Raw genomic sequence first — 19039 nt, 5'->3', positions numbered from 1 at the left:
GTAAAGTATTCTTTGAATCTATTTTTGTACTTTGAAACAAATAAAGAAACTATTTTATACCAAAATATCTGTTGAGAAAATTGTTTTCAAAACTTGTGATGTGTGAAAGAGGATCCTCTCTATTCATAATGACAGTGTAACTGTATTTTATGAAATGAAACAAAACTTGTTCTTAACAATGTCCCTGTTTTCTTTCTTTTTCATGCACAAAATGCAACAGTTCGTAAGCATTTTATTCAATATCCATGCAAGGTTTTATAGCTATAATACTTTGATCTATGGCATGCCAGCAAGAACAAAAATATTTTAAAAAAGTTAAAAGCATGTTTTTGTTTTTGTCAAAATGTTTTAAGGGGGTACTACACCTCTGGCCAATTTTGTGCCTATTTTTGCATTTTTCTCAAAAAATATAGCGCATTGGTGACAAGTAAGATATGTATATTATAGGGGCAAGGACTACAACTACTGCACTGAAAATTCAGCAACTCAAGGCAAGTAGTTATTGATTTATTGATCAAATATTGGATTTCCCTCATTTTTGACTGTAACTCCACAACGGTTGTCTGTGCTGAAATAAATTTTGTAGTCAAAGCCCTATAATATACATATCTTACTTGTCACCAATGCGCTATATTTTTTGAGAAAAATGCAAAATTAGGCACAAAATTGGGCAGGGGTGTAGTACCCCCTTAATAACATTTTAATGTTGGTTACAAACATTTTATATGAAAACCCCCACTATAAGAACATTTTACGCCAAGGGGAGGGGCCACTTGTATTTTAAGTTGTACATCACCCGCATACAACTTTCAAAAATACCCAAAGCAAGTATTTTTCATTCGTGAAATTGGACCCAAAGTATCCAGTGTTTTAATACCCTAAGCAAGTATTTTACTGTTGTGATGAATACAACTAAAACTGTCAGTAACAATCAATGAAAAGGACACATTTCACCAGAATTTTACCTGAGTTTATTAGCTACCCTTTTTGAGTAACATTTGCATAATTAAGGTACTCCTTTTCCTCAGTTTTGTTGTTTTTGGATACCATAAACAGGAGTCGGATATCTCCCCGGCCATGAGGAAAACTTGTTATTTTGTATGCGGGTAATATAATCACCCCCCCCCGGATTCTACGATTATCTACTCAATTGTCTAACCAGGGGAAGGGGGGGGGGGGCAGATGTCCACATGTGAGAAGTCTTGTCTTCCTTGTGGAATGCTGACCGGCCTGATATTTCAGATTTTTATGCATTTTTTGTAGTTCCGTCCTCTTTCCCTCCAACCCCCTGATGAAGTCCTGGCTACGCCACTGCAAAGAAAGTCGAGCAAGCAAGTCAGAAAGAAAGAAAGAAAGAAAGAAGGTAGGGAGTGAGGGAGGGAAGAAAGAGGAAGAAATAAAGAGAAACTAGAAGTGCAGTGGTCCTTTCGGGGTCATTCACCCGGATGGTCATCCAGGGTCAAATCGACATAGATTGTCACAGGTTAATGAAATTTTGTGGGAACCACCACCGAAACGAGGCCATTTTGGGGTCATTTGGGGTCAAATCGCCATAGACTGCTGCAGGTGTGTGAAATTTGGTGGGAACAACCTTGATAGCAAGACAAAAAATGTGACATTGCACCGGTTAAAATGAGGACGCATTGTGTCGAGAACCTTACCCTTGCACAGGCCCGTAGCCAGGATTTATTTTGGGGGTGCGGATTTTGCAAAAAGTGGAAATTTTTTTCAAAATTTGCACCTTTTTGGACTGGGGGTGGATTTGGACATTTTTGGACCAGAAAGGTATAAAACCTCTATTTTTTTTCGCTCGCTACGCTCGCAGATAGGCTACAAGCCTAAACGTGCAAGTCGAGAACCGTGAAATTCTAGTTTCTTCTATTATGATTTTTAGAGGGGACATCCCCCTTACCAAAATTTAGGGGGATGTGCCCCCACCTATGCATATCTGACCCCCATAATTCAGCTATGGTGTGGAAAACACTCTAGTCCAACAGAGAGCGCTATTTATGCTGTATATTCAGTGCAATATAGACTGAATATTGAATGTGGTTCATTGCGATATAGACTGAATATTAGAGACCCCAGGTTGCACGAATTTCCATTTAAAGCCAAGGGAAACCCTGGGGAAACTTATGTGAGTGAGTGAAGGAGGGAGGGTGAAAAGAGGGGAAAACTTAAGCAAGCAAGCCAGAAAGAAAGAAAGAAAGAAGGTAGAGTGAGAGAGGGCCATAGGAGGGAGGGAGGGAGAGAGGGGGAGGGAGATGTTGAGTGAGAGGGGGCCTAGAGGTAGAGAAAAGAAGAATAAATGAAACTCAAAGAGAAAGGATCACAGAGAACAAAATTAAGAGCAACAAAAGGAAAAATGATGGGGAGAGGGGAGGAGAGAGAGAATGATAAAGACAGAAGAACATAGAAAGGAAAAGAATTCAATGATGTCAAAGCCTTTATACATTATGTAATCCCGGGGGACTGCGTAACATATCTTTACACAAGTCTCTTTGGAAACTGGACCGCTTATTGTAAGCTATTGTTCAATCTTGTGAATATTGATTAGCAACATTTTTCAATTATGCCAGCTTCAAATCGGACACAATAGATGAATAGACGCTGCACTCCGTTGGACGTGAGCTTTAGCATGTTTTGGTACAGTGATGTTTTAGTGTTGGCAGTTGACAGATAAATACCATCACAGTTCGACTTACCTCCCTATGGTGCGTGGTGTTAACAATTATTATATAGCCGGGTTATATAGCTCCAGTCAAATCATCACTGACAGACGATGGCAGATCAAACGGGAGCAAACATGATGTCCATCTGCTTGTTACTTGTTTGCTATTTTGTCACAACATCATCATCATCCAAGCCTCCAAATATCATCTTATTATACGCGGACGATCTTGGTTATGGCGATTTACCATCTTACGGACATCCTATCACTGAAGCACCAATATTGGAAGGCATGGCAGCTAATGGATTGAGATTTCTTGACTTCTATTCTGCTAACCCTGTTTGTACTCCGGCAAGGTACGTATTGGGTTTATAAAGCTAATATTTTCAGATGCACAAACAGTTTTGTTTTTGATTTTTCCCGGGGATTTTCATTTTGACAACTGAGACCCCAATCAGTTTTCTTAATTTCAAGTTAGTTTAGTAGCCCAGTACTTATTAGGCCTATTGGCCGAATTCAATTCACGAACGAAGAAGTTTTGAGTGCAAACTGACAGGTTGAAATGAATAGGCCTATTCAAATTTTGCCCCATATTGCGTTAGCTAATGCAAAATTGCCCTAAAAAGCTCTTAAAATTGATTTTCTAGGAGTTGAGGCCTACTCCTGAACACTTTCTCATGTCATGAGTGGGCCCCTTGGAAAAACCTGGATCAGCCTCTATAAAGTACCGAGCCTACATCCAGGCCCATAGCCAGGATTTTTTTTGGGGGGGGGGGTGCTGATTTTGAAATGTGGACTTTTTTCCAGGGTGAGGGGAGCAATTCTCGGAGTTTCTTACCCAAATTCTGGCTATGAGCCTGCCTAGTGCCTACATCATCATCCTGGATGTGGATTAATGAGGCAGAGGGGGCTTTTTCTTCTCTTTTAGTCCCCACCCTGTCCCCACTTTAAACAATTAAAGCATCTTAAAAATCCTAGAGCATTAGGGACGTACTATTAGACTTCAAGGGGGGATAGGAAGTTGGGATCGGGACAATTTTTTTACGCCAAAGTTTTTATTCATTCATACACTGTGAGTTAGGTGGGAAAGTTTTTTTTAGTGTTGGTGGAGAAAGTTGTTTTTTTAAAGTTTTTTTTCAAAATCTTCCTACCCCCACCCTTGAAGTCTAATGCTGCATCCCTTACCAGTATTTATTCTACTACTTTTCTAAATTATATTTAGTAAAAATACTAATCAGACACCACATGAAAAGTGGCAAATAGCACAAGTCCCCGTATTCTTGAAAACCTGGGGATTTCAAGATTTCAAAAAAGAAAATGAAAAAAAAAACAAAAAAAAACACCCAACAACTTAAAGGAGGATTTTGTGATCCTAGCATCCACTTTTTATGACATTTTTCAGTAGATATCCATGAAAAAAGCTTATTCCTAAAATTTCAGTTGATTCCGATTTTGCGTTTACGAGTTATGCATGATTATGTGTATTACGCTTCTCAATAGGCCACTGTTAAAATTAAAATTTGAGGATATTTTTGCCAAATGAATTAATCTGCAAGAAAGTTTTGGTACATAAACATTATGTAGCCAGAGGTTTCCAGTGGTATAAAAATCTCAACTTTTTTGGAGAAAAGTGGGGGGAGATGAGGCTGTGGTTCACATAATGCCCTTTTAAGTCCTTATTCAAGAGTTAAATTGATCATGATGATGGAAAAATTGTCATAATTTTGAACAGTAGCTAGTACTAGCTACTCAATAACGGCAGGTGCTTTTGATGCATTTCAATTTTCTATGAAATTAATAACAGCATATTAAATTTTATATTAAACCATGATATGTATGAATATCAGTATGGTTTGATGGCTGCATACAGAATTGTCAATTTACATATTATAAGTATGATATATAATTGTGAAAATGTCATGTGCCAAATTGATCAAAAAATGTTGGTATAAAGAATGAATGAATTGTCATGTTGTAGATAATTGTTCCATTATTATATTTCTTGTATCACATTGTTCATAATATGACAACAAAATGTTACGTTTCACTCCATACCAGTCTAAATTGTTTTAACAATAAATTATTTATAACTTGAATTCGTAAAGATAGTTTGAAAAATCTAGTATTTCATGGGCAAAGCCTGGCATCCACTGGTGGTGATATAGGAGGGGGAATCCCCCCAATATTTTTCTTGTCCCCCCCCCCCCACTTTTGAGGTGAAACCCCCAAATTATGTAAATTTCCACTTTTTGTGGCAATTGGTTGATTCCCCCTGAAATTCAATTCCCCCCCCCCCCCAAACAAAAAAAAATTCCTAGTGCCGCTACTGCCGGCATCAGGCCTGCAACCCCTTCAAACCGGTCCAAAAGGTCCCAGTTTGGGAAATAAGATCTGTTTAAGGCATCGGATAGCAACATTTGGTATGTTTATTTGACCTGAGAACAAATAAAGACACACCAAATTGCATTCTGAACACAAGGAATATCCTGATGATATCAAATAATTTTGACGTTTTGCAATATGTGATATAAATTTATAATACAAATTTAATGGCAATTTATTAAAAATGGGACCATCATTTGAAAATGTTCACCTTTCAGTACTACTAGTATCCCGGGGGCACTTCCATGACAGATATGCATCATGTGCCTCGGGATAGACCCCCTTTTTCAAATCGGCTTGTACCCAATGACCCCCTTTTTTGTGTTATGGTCCTACCTATTACCCAATGACCCCCTTTAAAAAAATTCATGTACTCAATGACCCCCTTTTTCTATTTCCTGCTATACCCAATGACCCCCCTTTTAATTCCCAAATTTAGGTGGTATTTGTGTTCTCCAGAAATAATGAGATTTTTCACATTTCCAAGGTGGCAGTTGTTTTTACGCAGTTTGGCCCTTATTTATGTGTACTTAATGATACTCTTTTGGCAATCCTGTACTCAATGACACCCATTTTACTTTTTGTTACCCCAATGAACATCCTTTTTTCAAAGTTTCATACCGAATGATCCCATTTTTATTCAGGTTGTGTACTGAATGACCCCATCTTTTTGTAATTGTACATTTGACCTGAATGCCCCCTACTTTTAACATGACCGAGGCACATCCCTGCCATTTCAGATAGGGAGTGCCTCCCCCGGGACTAGTATACATTTTTCCCAAAAGACTTCAAATACTGTGCAAGCATTGCATTGCTATCCAATCCCTTAAATTGGAAGGGAAATTCTCAAAGGGCCCATTTTCTTTTCTTTCTTTTCTTTTTTTTGGGGGTGTTTAGGTTCATTTTTAAATGCAAGTGGATTTTCTCTCCCCAAAAGGCTCACATCTTGAAAGTTCCATGCGCCCCACCCCAAATAAATCCTGTCTCCAGGCATTGTGCACGGTTTGCCTATTCATTTGCTTCTGTTCAGTTGCTCTGTTCAGTTGATGTTATACTGTTTTAACTTTTTTTGGTTCTGTTTTTTTTGTTAGCTTTCCTACCAGTAGAAATTTTGTTCTGGATCATTAACTTTAAATGGTATAGTTTTAATTTGTATAGTTTATATTGTGACTATATTAATTGTTGTGTTTTGAAATCCAGTCATGCCCGTTATTATGGTAATATTCAAATCATGCATGGGAATTGAGAACAGATGTCATGAATATAAGGAAATATAGTTGTTTGACATAAAATGTTAACTGAAAAACTCAAATGATGATCAAAATTTGAATCCATTTGGGGGATCAAATCAGTTATTGGTATGCTCATAAGTGGCAATGCCAAGGGTGAGCTTCCCCCTGAGTGATATTTTTGGATGCCAGTGATATTTTAGATTTGTAGGCCTTATTTGCATATTTTCATGAAGTTGAACCTCTTGAAAGTCATTTTGCCTCCCACTCTCACTAAAATGCAACACCTAGAGCTACCTATAGCGGGGGGCACTTACATTACGTTATGGACACCATGCTCATGTATGGACTCTCGAAACGCACCCTAAACGAGTATTACTCAGCGCGTGCAAAACATACCCTAAACAGGCATTTTGCTATTTCTTTAACACTAAGAGAGTAAAAATTCATGTTCAGGTTCTTAATGTTTTACCCACCGATTTGTTCTGATAGAAGCCAAACATAGCCTATTTCACCCTTTTTTTTTATTTTGCCATTAAACTTTGGTACCCTAAGCAAGTATTTTGCTTGGAAACGTATACCCTTTTTCCTGATTTTTTTTTTTTTTGACACCCTCAGGTACAGCGCTGTACTTGCCCAATGCTGAAAAACAACCATTTTTACTTGTTTTTTTAAACAAGCATGGTGTCCACCTTGAAATACAAGTGCCCCCCCCCCCTACCTAGCATCTGCTTCCCTAAAACATCTGCTATCTTAAGTTAGGCACAAATACTGCATTTGGATCTATAATAATAGGTAACTGTTTTGGCCTAATAAATGCTCCCACTCAAATTGTGCAAACAACAAAGTTAATTTAAGACTTGAGTCTGTCCTTATTTGAGAATACTGTGTTTAGATAACTCACAAAAACCTGTTAACACCCTTAGAATTAATAATCCATGCTATTTCCCATGTTTACAGAGCTTCCATTATGACCGGACGTCACTCACTACGAACAGGAGTGTGGCCAGGAGTCTTCTACTCTGGAGATTACGGAGGCTTACCTCTAGAAGAGATCACGATCGCAGAAGTGTTGAAAACACAAGACTACAGCACAGCTCATATTGGAAAGTGGCATTTAGGTGTAGGGGAGAACTACAAATACATGTCCCCAAATCAAGGGTTTGATTATTACTATGGGATACCATACACACATGATGACTGCCCCTGCTTAAAATGCTTCTATCCTGACCGACCCTGCACTTACACCTGCAATATGAACACTGTTGCATGTCCGTTATTTAGAAACCTTGATATCATTGAACAGCCAACGGACTTCACCACACTTAGTGCAAGGTACTCTAACGAAGCAAGACGATGGATCAGAGGGCAAGCTCAAGCAAATCAAACGTTCTTCCTCTATTATGCATTCCATCAACCTCATAACCCCATGTTTTCAGGAGAGCAGTTTACCAATTCTTCTAAGAGAGGCATGTTTGGTGATAATGTGTTGGAGATGGATTGGATGGTGGGGCAGGTGTTGGAAGAAGTGAGGGAGCAAGGGTTGGAAGAGGATACATTTATCTTTTTCACATCTGATAATGGGTATGTTGGATTTTTAGAGATCAGTCACTCCCAAACTTCACTATCCCCCACATTTTTCACTTATTTAATAAACTACTCCCTATTCCAGAAAAATGCAGCACTCATTCTTTTGGATTAAAAAAATATTATCCTGTTTTACCAAATGGAACATAGCTAAATCTAAATCCTTAAGCTGGTTCTAAACTGGCAATCAAATTTGAATATATTTGCAATTTGAGGGAAATGCTTTCTTACAATATTGTAGTCACAAAATTCTAAGACTTTGGACAAGTCTAAACATTCAAAATCGGGAGTATAAGCTAAGAGATAGCTCAAAATTGTAATGTTTCATGTTATTTTTGAATTTTGATTGATAATTGATTATGAACAAAATCAGAAAATATGTTTCCAAAAATCAGAATGCTTAACTTGAAATTAGTCTTTGTACAAGTCTTTCAGCTTGATTGTCACAGCATATGAAAAATGCCCTAAAAACGCATGTTTTGGGCCCTTATTTCCAAAAATTGATCAAAAATTAAAAAGGACTTTACCAGTGCAGTTAGAACTAAATAAAGGATTAGGATTTAGTTATGTTTCATTTGGGAAAACAGGATAATTTTTATGCCTGAGCATAATGAATTTCATGTGATTCCATGCAATTGGGGATATGAGGGGGAGTTGCGGTATGTGCCTGTCATTAGGGCCCCTTTTTTGAAGTCACATATACCCGCTGACTCCCTTTGTTTTAAAGTAGCTTTTATAGTCATACCAGATGACCCACTTTTTTTACCTGATAACCCTTTTCAAAATTTTATACCAAATGTCCCACTTTTTTCAAAATTTATATATGCCCAATGACCCCTTTTATATACAACTTTATACCAAATGATCCCCTATAATTTATACCCAATGTCCCCCTTTTAAAAATTTTGTTGTTATACCCAGTGACCCCCTTTTTTTAAAACAACATTTTTTAACTGATAGGCCCTTATACTTCCTGATGTTGGTAGGCTAGGCACATACCCATATCACCCCGGGCATATCACATCTAATGTTGAGGTGATGTGATCAGTTTTCATCATATTTTGTTGATTTTTTGAAAATAAAATGGTTAAAGCTAGGGCTCTGAAGGCTTCACTATAAGTTGACAGTCATTTAGCAATAAAACAACATCTAATGGTCATTTGGTGCCATACATGCATGCGGCCTGCAATTAAAATGATAAGCTATTATATAGTGCACATGCACAGGGTCTTTTGGTGACACAATCCAGCAGTACATCACATCTGAGTCACTATCCGACAATGAACCATTTGAAATAGCGCTGTCACATTTTATATTCTATACATTTCTGACTGGGACTTTAACATGTATGTTTGTCTTTGTTTAAATTTTGTTTTTTGATAACCTAAACATGATTGAGTACAGCAAGTTTAGTTCTCTTCCTACAAGTTGTAAATGAAAAGTTACTACAGGAGTTACCAAGTTTTATATAAATATATGATACTGCATCTGAGAGTCCCCATCATTTCTGATATACTTGCAGACGTAGACATGGCAGCTCATGGGAACCTGACTTAATGGGAACCTAACCTAAATGAAAAGTTACTACAGGAGTTACCAAGTTTATATAAATATATGATACTGCATCTGAGAGTCCCCATCATTTCTGATATACTTGCAGACGTAGACATGGGAGCTCATGGGAACCTGACTTTAATCCAGTAAGAGTCCCCCTGATATCTCTTTACAACTTATTTTGTTTTACTTCATTATAACATGCATAAAATTGCATCAATTTATTTTTCAGACCATGCATGAGTCGCCCATTTGATGGCATGGGTAGCGCAGGACTCCTCAAATGTGGCAAAGGCACAACCTACGAGGGAGGCCAGCGAGTACCAGCAATAGCCTACTGGCCAGGTCGCATTCAACCAGGTGTCACAGATGAACTATCCTCCGCCTTAGACTTGCTACCAACTTTTACCAATCTTGCAGGAGCATCATTACCTGCTGATGTTATTATTGATGGCGTTGATATGGCGGATATATTGTTTAACCACGGAAAGGTAAGGTGTACAGGGGCAGTGTGAGAAATATTAGCTGAAGTGGGGTCTCCCCCGGGTCTCCCATCAGTCCCGAACACTGTCAATCTGATCCCCCGTCAGTACGAACACCGGTTAGGGTTAGGGTTAACCCTATCAGGTTTTCGGACTGACGGGGGTTTGTATTGACGGTGTTTTAGACTGAAGGGGTGTCCCTGCTTAAGTCACCAAGAGTTATTTGAGGCCTTCATGGGCCGACATCAAATTTTAATGTTACACTGGTTCACCATTTGTGACACTTTGTAATATAACCTGTAAATCTACCCCGGGAAATCTACAACAGAGTGAACCGGTATTAATGCCATGCCATTGATGTTGAAGTCAGTGTTGAGTCTGTCTTGCTCACTTGGGTGAATAAATTTCACAGGCCTGCAGGGTAGCATGACTGGCCAGGCCCACAGTGATTTTCACAGATTTTTGACCCGACCCCGTCTTATTTTGAGCACTGCTAGTACAGGAAGCAAAGCTAGTTCAGCAGCTGAGGGGTATGGAGATTGATTCCCAAATTGTTGTTAAAATTGATGGCTTGGTGTATGTGTGTGAAGCCATATAGGTCAAGATGACTAAATGAAATGTATAGGGACTTCTTCTTCTTTTTCTGCAAACATGCAGCTTTCCTTCCCTTCCATGAGTGAATGATGAATGAAGCTCAAAGACCACTTGTGATAAAATGTCTGATGCATTTACAACTTTGATGATCACTGATAACATCATCAATTTGAACGCTTTAAATATACTTTGCTGAAGACATTCAAGAAGAAGACCTAAGTTTAAGTCATCATTTTTTGTTTGTTTTGTATTCCCAGAGTCTCACAGACACATTCCTCTTCTATCCTGCCTTCACTTATCCTGATATTGGTGCTTATGCTATTCGATATAAAAACTACAAAGCTCACTTTTTGACCAGTGGAAACCCTAATTCGGGAGACGAATGGAATCCAGATGCTTCCTGTCGTAGAGATTCTCCACAAACTCCTTTCAAACCAGCTCTGGTGTATGACCTAGACATTGATCCCCAAGAGATGTATGTGCTGGATAAAAACAAATATTATGATGTATATGCCAAGTTGTATGAAATTAAAGTTCAGAATGAAGCGACGATGACATGGCGGCCTAGCGAGATTAACAAGCCATTTAACATTTCACTGGCACCATGCTGTAATCCAGGTTGTCAACCTGTACCTCAGTGCTGCATATGTCCACATCAGTTGACAGGTGTGGTAACAACACCAGTAATGACAACACAGATGGTAACCGAGGAGATAACTGAGATGGAAACAGTGAGGATACAAGAGGAGATAGACAGTAGACCTGGAAATGCATGAGTGCCAGCATAATACTGGCCTCAGTACATAATGCTGACCTCAGTACATATGTAGAAAGGGACCAAAAGTCCTTGGGCCACTCAAAGTTTCATAATGTGCACATGCGCAATAACAGATTTTCAAATCATGCATACCCTTAACAGGACTGGCCCTTTTATTCTCTGAAAAGACCCATTTTCCTCATTTTCTGGTCTTGCATGTGTACACTGCGAAACTTAAGTGGACCCTCTAGGACCTGAAGTAACTGTAACTAGGCTGAAAATAAATGCTTTTGCACATAGAGCCAAATAAAGCCCTGCCCCAAATGGCATGTACACCATTTTGGCGAGAGTGCCTTGATCGCTCACTGCTACAGATAACAACAGAGATTATGCAAGTGAAATGGTCATGAAGTAGTCCCATAGTAGTGACCATTTGCCTCTTGACATTTGGTCAGACTCTTCACTTTTACCATAGATACTAAAATTTTTTAGTATCATATGCTTTTACCATGTGGTGCAGGGAAGGATCCAGGATTGGCAATTTTGGGTGGGGCTCATAGGCTAGAATTGGGCTGATTTGGCATGTTTTTCTCGATGTTATATCAATTTCGTAATCAATAATAAAGGAATCAACCTGAATTGGTATCACAGATATTGGAACACAAATCTGTGGTGCCTACCCAATAGGTTAGTGACCAGCTGCAACTTGAAGTCGAACATGTGTTGGTTACCATGTAATTTGTAATGTTTACATAAGTTCCAACTTGTGCCTTAAATGGAATCGGCCAAATTTGTTGTGTTTGTAGGTCAACAGAGCAATTTCGTAAATCCCCATAGAACTCCTAAGCATCCAAAATAGCCAGTGGGCTTTTTTTCACTTAACCTTGTTATTTATGCTTAAAATGGGCAGAAACTCTTCCCAGCAGGTATTTCTAACATGTGACCTGATTTGATCCACTCAGGCACTCAGGCCAAAGTCAGAAATGTTGAAATATAAGTTACTATATACCATTCAGTGGCAGATCTAGAGAAGTTGGGGGGGCGGCCATTGTGTCTGAGGTTGGATGTGCCCCCCTCAACCGCTTAATCATCACAAATACAAGGTTTCGGTTTTACCATAGATGTTACTGTATTCAATCAAAACCTCACATGTGCCTATTTAATCACTAGATTAAGATGAGGCAGCTTTTCATGAGGGAGTAAAAAAATCATGAAAGGTTTTGACAGAACAGCAAAACTTCATATTCAGGCATACAATGTAGTCTATCAAATAAAAGCTAGAAATGGTGTACAAACTTGTGTAAACAATATTTCTAGAATAAAGATTTAATTTCATTCAATAGCACTGTTTTGTTTTGTTTTATTTCTTCTTTAACCTGGGACACTCAATCAGTTGAAAACACAATTAATCATCTGTTCTTCTCACACTGTTGATGTGTGATCTGTTAAATATCAGTAGAATTTACAGTCCAGTTCTGATTCTTTCTTTTCTTTCTACACAGAGTTAGTCTATTGTTAAAACTAGAGAAAACAAAGTGGTCTATAATTCCTCATTGAAGTTTTGACATTAGACCAATTCTGTACAGATTACATGCAGGATCCACCTAAATTCTACCGTAAAAACTCAATAGTTAGCATACATGCTTACTATCAAGCGCTTTTGAAACATGCAAACATGAAGAGCCCCATCCACAAAAGTGTGAAGGGTTTTGAGTAACTCATCACTACACAGTTATATACGAGCAAGTAAACCTGCAAATTTGTGTTTCAACCCCATTAGCTCAGTTGGTAAAGCGCCAGACTCATGTTTTCAACAATTTCATGTTTTCAAAAGCGCTCGATAGTAAGCTAAGCACATATGTTAACTATCAAGTTTTTACCATCGTAACCGATCTTTGACATTTCTCTCGTATGATTTTGCTGTAGTGTTTGTACTGCGTGCAAATTTCATTGGACCCAGCTTCAAATTGAGAACGTTTGATTATTCAAAACACTCGCTTACACATGCACCCGTTTAGTGAAGCCCATAGGATTTCACAATATTCAGGACACATTGTTACAAACATACGCGTAGATCCCGGGGGGATGGGGGGGGGGGATAAATCCCCGCAATATTTTGCCATGGGGGAATATCCATACAATCATCCCCAATGATGATACCTGAATATGAGTTTTTGACCGAATTAACTTCATATTTGCCCATTTTAGCCATAAGTGCCAATTTTCCAACACTTTGCACCCATTTATTCCACTTTTGCACCATATTTCATAAGTTTAGCATCAAAATAGCAAAATTTGCACGCATTTGTACGATACACTTATTCTGTCGCTAAAAAGGTGCTGGATTCACTATACTTCCCAAAAAATTTTTCCAACCCCATCTCCAAAAGAAATCTACACCACTGGTTACAAACTTGTGACAAGTTTAGTTCACCCTAACACCCTTCCTGTTTTTTTGCGAAGGAGAAGGGAAGAAAGAAGATGAAGAGAAAGGTTGTTTGTTTTTTTGTCCAGTTATGAACCACAGACCATTCTGGTGCACAAGACAAGGTGTGGATAGTAAGCCATAAATGTTGATGCAGGTTAGGGAATAACACACAAAATAAACCTATCCTAAAATTTGATGAACAAATCTGTGTGACAGGAGGTTAGACAACAAGAGTTTGGACTTAGTATAGTCTTCTATAGCCTTACTTGTGGATAACGCTATGGGAGCCAAAATAATGTACCGAGATTTTTCGGTGAATTGGGCTCGATATCGGAAGATAATTACATCCTAAAGTACAAGTGTTACGCAGTTGGTGTTTGTAATCGGTACAATGGCTTGCACATATATTGTAAGCATTCATACACTCGAAAAGGTACTACCCTTTTATTTTCCATGCATGACTTTTTTATATTCATTATTTAAAATGTCTAATGCACCCATACTATCATTTGTGACCTGCTATCACAAAATGAGCGTAAATCGCAAGTTTGGTAGTTTCAAGACATCCTGGCTGCTGAGTTTGTTTGCCCCGCACCTGTATTAAACCAGCACATGTAATATGTCCTTCGTGAATGAACCATTGTGCCACCATTCACACAGGTCGTTCTGTTGGCTTGAACAGGTGCATCTGCGAAAGAAAGAACACCAATGCATGCAGCACCCAGGACATACAGAAACTTGTAACTTGACACTTATTTGATTATTTCGTGGTAGCAGGTCATATTTTACTTACATTAATACATCGCATCATTTTCCAAGGCTCCTTTAAGAATATAGTAAAGCAATGTCAAATTTTGTGTTGTTAATCTTTTTATTTCTTGCTCATTCATTGTACAATAAGCATACAGGAGGGTCTTTATTATCACCCATCTTCAATTTAACATCCAATGAGTTGACTTTAATAAAGTCAACAAAATGTGTTAATAACAGAAAGGTAGGTTTTAAATTACCAACAATCCCTTCCCTTTGTACACAAATAACAAGGTTAACAAACTATTATAGATGATACTGTTCAAATGCTAGAGTATAAAATATTCTTACTAACAAAGAATGAGAAAAAAACCTGATATTTGAATACCGAAATATATTCAAACACTATTGTAATACCAACCGATAATGAGAATTCTGCTTTACTGTTTAATACATATGTTATTTTGTCATTAATTATTTCTTAATTGTTTCATATGTGCATCAAGATGTATTTACATTTTTACGCTATATAAGCATGGTTTATTAAAATAATGACAATACTATAGAAAAATAATTTAATTTGTGTACATCGTGGAACATACTCTTTGCGTGGCTGTGAGTAGTAAGCTGTTGTACACAGACAACCTTGCACCTCTGGACACGTCGAGTAGCGTTGTACGCTCGTGTATTAGCATGATTAGTCACAGAGTAACAAACATAGTTGAATGTTGCACGATGTACACAAATTAAATAATTTTTCTATAGTTCTTCAATTGTTTGGTTAGTTGCTGAGTAAATAATATGTCACTTTAATTAATAAGCATCTATGCTATAGTCAAATGCAGCAAACCTTTGACGAGCGCGACTACCTTGATGTTGCAAATTCAGCGCTAACAACGCGTACAGCGCACAGTTCATTCATAAATTTCCACTCAGCAACAACATATCGCCTTAGCAGCCAATCAGAGACAAGTGCGTAAAACGCAGTAAATACGCGATGTATCCTTACAATACGTGCTCGTCAAAGGTTTACTGCATTTTAGTATAAATGATCCTTAAATATACAAGTATACATATTACTTTTGGCAATTTAACATTTATAATGCAATGCCTCCAATAATTTGAATCATCATAACAGGGTGTTAATTAAATTAACAAGATCCTTTTACACAGATCAAAAAAATAACAGCCCAGTAGGTTCAGTTGGTGTCAAAAAATGCTGTGATCTACTACACAATTCCAATATACTGCATCACAGCAGCTGAAAGGAGTATCCCATTACGCTTTGCGGTGCCATAAATAGCACTGCATCAGGAATAATGAACGATGGGATAGGTGACTGAAATCATGTGACAAATTTGGATGATGTAGCCTAGGTCTAGATAATAGGCGGCCATTAGCTTATATTAAGTATCTTCTTCTCCATCCAGTTTTCAATTTACCTGGTGTAGCAGTGCAAAATACTCCCCATTTTGGACAACCTGCTACACAAATTGCAGCTTGTATAGCAATAAGTTATAGCATAGGAACATAGATCTCCTGAATCATGTTTTCGCTAAAAATTGCTACACACATTTTTCACAGTAAATTGAACCCTGTGTCCATGTAACTAAAACACCCTGATTATTTTTTCAAAAAATATAAAAGGTTTCTTAAATAATATATAGATAACATAATATTTTGACTAATTGGCCATATGTGACATGATCAAGGAGAATGAGTCACATGTCGGCCCTGGTCGAAAATGAGTTTTCAGAAACTGAAAACCCCATGTTGATACGACTTTTCTTTCTGAAGTTACGCCAATTTATCAATCGCTGAAAACAATATAAAACAAAAGAATTTTAACACTTTCTTTGCCAATATCTCAAAATCAATATTAGCGACATCTGACTCATTTCCCTTGATTGTGTCACATATATCTGAGGCATTATGTCAGACTTTATACAAACAACAACAGAAAGATTGTCAACTACATTGTAAGTACACACCAAATACATACAGTTGTGGTGTAAGTACATGCCAAATACATATTGTTGTGACATTGAATTGATATGTTAACCATGTGGTGTCAATGCCAAATACATGTACAAATTGTTGTGACATTGAATTTATATTAGTACTAGTGCACCTGCTGCTGTGAGAGCACTGGCATGATAGCGATACTGTTTGACCCCAGATGACCTTTGACCTCGGTGTACTTTTTTTTTCATGCTCCCCTCATACGAAGGATACCACCTATCAAGTTGAAGCCCAATAGGGCAAAGTTTAAATTTAGCCCCTACATGACCTTTGACCTCGGTTGACCTCAATTTTGTTTTGCGCATATAGTCCCCTCGTATCAAGGATTCCACTCACCAAGTTTGAGCCCGATAGGACAAAGTTTGAAATCCATGACCTTTGACCTTTGACCTGGGATGACCTCCATATAATGTTTTTCATGCTCCCCTCCTACGAAGGTTTCGACCCACCAAGTTTGAGCCCGATCGGGCAAAGTTTGAAATTTGACCCCTCCGTAATGACCTTTGACCTCGGTTGACCTCAATTTTATTTCGCACATTATATTCCCCTCCTATCAAGGATTCCACCTGCCAAGTTTGGGCCCGATCGGACAAAGTTTGAAAATTTGACCTTTGACCTTGACCTCCGATGACCTTCAAAACCACATGGCCAACATGCTTTTCCCAATACCTATCTATATCCCAAATTTCAGCACGATGCGTTGAAGTGCGGCGAAACTCATAGCCGGACAGACAGACAGACAGATAGATAGATAGATAGATAGACAGATAGATAGATAGAGACCGCTTATTATTTTATTAGTATAGATGTTATGTGGTATAAACCGTTAAGTACATGCCAAATACATCTCGTGACATGGAATTTATATTATACTATGATCAGCTCCTAATAGGCGAGAATTATTTGTTTTTTATTACTGCATGAGTACTTAACGCTCACATAATTTCACAAAATCATGCATCTGTCACCCAGTATGCAAAACACAGTTCCGGTAGGCGCTGTGCGTATGCCATTCTATATCAATCCACGATATTAAGAGTCCCGCCTATATATTACAAGCTGATCAGCGTATAGTATGTTATATGGTGAAACCGTGTAAGTACATGCCAAATACGTCTTGTTGCAACATGGAATTTATATTAGTTATGTTACCATGTGGGTCGTTTCCAATTAGGTTGCTCTAGGAGATTTCAGATTCTGCACAACCTCTATGTGAAATCAACCATATGCATGGTGACCAATATAGAGTACCACTGGCATTTTTCAGTAAAACGCTTTGAAATCAAATGATAATATAAAAGTTGTCTTAAAGTATGAATGTGAAGTAAAATCCGCATGTTCACCATCTTTATCATCTGGATGAGCTAACATGGCAAGTTCAGTCCCCTAGTTGACTCTCCTTGGTTGTTTCAGGTTTACTGCATACATGTATCTGTGATTAGCAAGCACCTCGCAAAAAGCAAGTATCAAGGCTAAGTTTTCAGTGTGGAAGTGGACATGTTAGTCTAGAAATAGGCTGACAAACCAACGAGATCCAATCATTCAAGACTGTTAAGATGAATCACCAGGGAACCAGGTTACTTCACTTTACTGCATCCACTTCCACATGGATACTTAACCGCAATATTTTATTTGTGAGGTACTCACTTTACAAGTTTACATATCTTATATTGAGATGGACATTAAACAGGTGATTTTTTTTTGAAGTTACAAATATATGATACCGCACTCATTTAGCAGTTACAAAATCTTAGTATAGTAGATACCTTATGACCCTCTAAGATCTTTGATCCAATTAGTCAAATATTGCAAATTGGGAAGAAGAAGAAGACGGTAAAAACAATGCAAACTATTCAAAGTTAGTTCACTAACAACAGGCTGGCACACAACTTTGTAACTGGGTTTAATTTTTTAACAGACTACAATTAAGGTTATACGATGTATTGTTGGTCGAAGCAGCAGAAAAAAAGTAGTTCACAGCATCTTGCGAATGGTAGTGAGCTTTAGCAAAAATTGCATTGCTCAATTCATAGGCAAGCGTGTAGAAGAATTCAAATATCACAGATATACTTTTGTAGGTCCTGTGGTTCTTGAGTTATGTTGTAAAGAGGGCTGAAACAACAACACTTTTGTAAAACAGACATAACTCATTAACAACAATAACTTGAGCAAGTTTTCAAAGTATATGATTTGCAAAACAGCAAAGTGTTATTTTTCAATAATATATTGATTCAGATAATGAAAATCATTTTTTTTGGCTGCTTCGACCAACAATACCTCGTATATCCTTAAGTGAATTAACATAGTTGGATCAGATCCGGCAAATTAGACATACTTATTTTTATTCATATTTTGTATTTTTCTAAATTATGATTTGATTTTATATCTGAAAAATATTAATCTTTATATAACAGGGGTGTGAGTAGCTAACAGATAAAAAAAGCCTGAAAAACTTGTCCATAAGAGCTGAAAACCAAAATAAAGTCTGAATCAGATTTAACTGTAAGCTCTCACACCCCTGATAACTACATGTACGTACAGAGATACATGGTGTACCACATCAAGCAATCTCAATTTTTTCTG

At 37.8% G+C, this 19039-nt stretch overlaps 1 protein-coding gene across 1 annotated transcript; it reads left to right on the top strand.

The window, feature by feature from the left end:
- Positions 1-2666: 2666 nt before the first annotated feature.
- LOC140142013 (arylsulfatase A-like) lies at positions 2667-12214 on the top strand. The gene is made up of 4 exons (XM_072163916.1): positions 2667-3027; positions 7243-7866; positions 9656-9914; positions 10757-12214. The coding sequence occupies exons 1-4, from the start codon at positions 2783-2785 to the stop codon at positions 11273-11275; spliced, it is 1647 nt and encodes a 548-aa protein (XP_072020017.1). The 5' UTR covers positions 2667-2782; the 3' UTR covers positions 11276-12214.
- Positions 12215-19039: the final 6825 nt, after the last annotated feature.

This window comes from Amphiura filiformis, chromosome 20, assembly GCF_039555335.1.
Source record: "Amphiura filiformis chromosome 20, Afil_fr2py, whole genome shotgun sequence".
Taxonomy (NCBI): domain Eukaryota; kingdom Metazoa; phylum Echinodermata; class Ophiuroidea; order Amphilepidida; family Amphiuridae; genus Amphiura; species Amphiura filiformis.
This window is presented reverse-complemented; position numbering and strand designations above follow the sequence as displayed.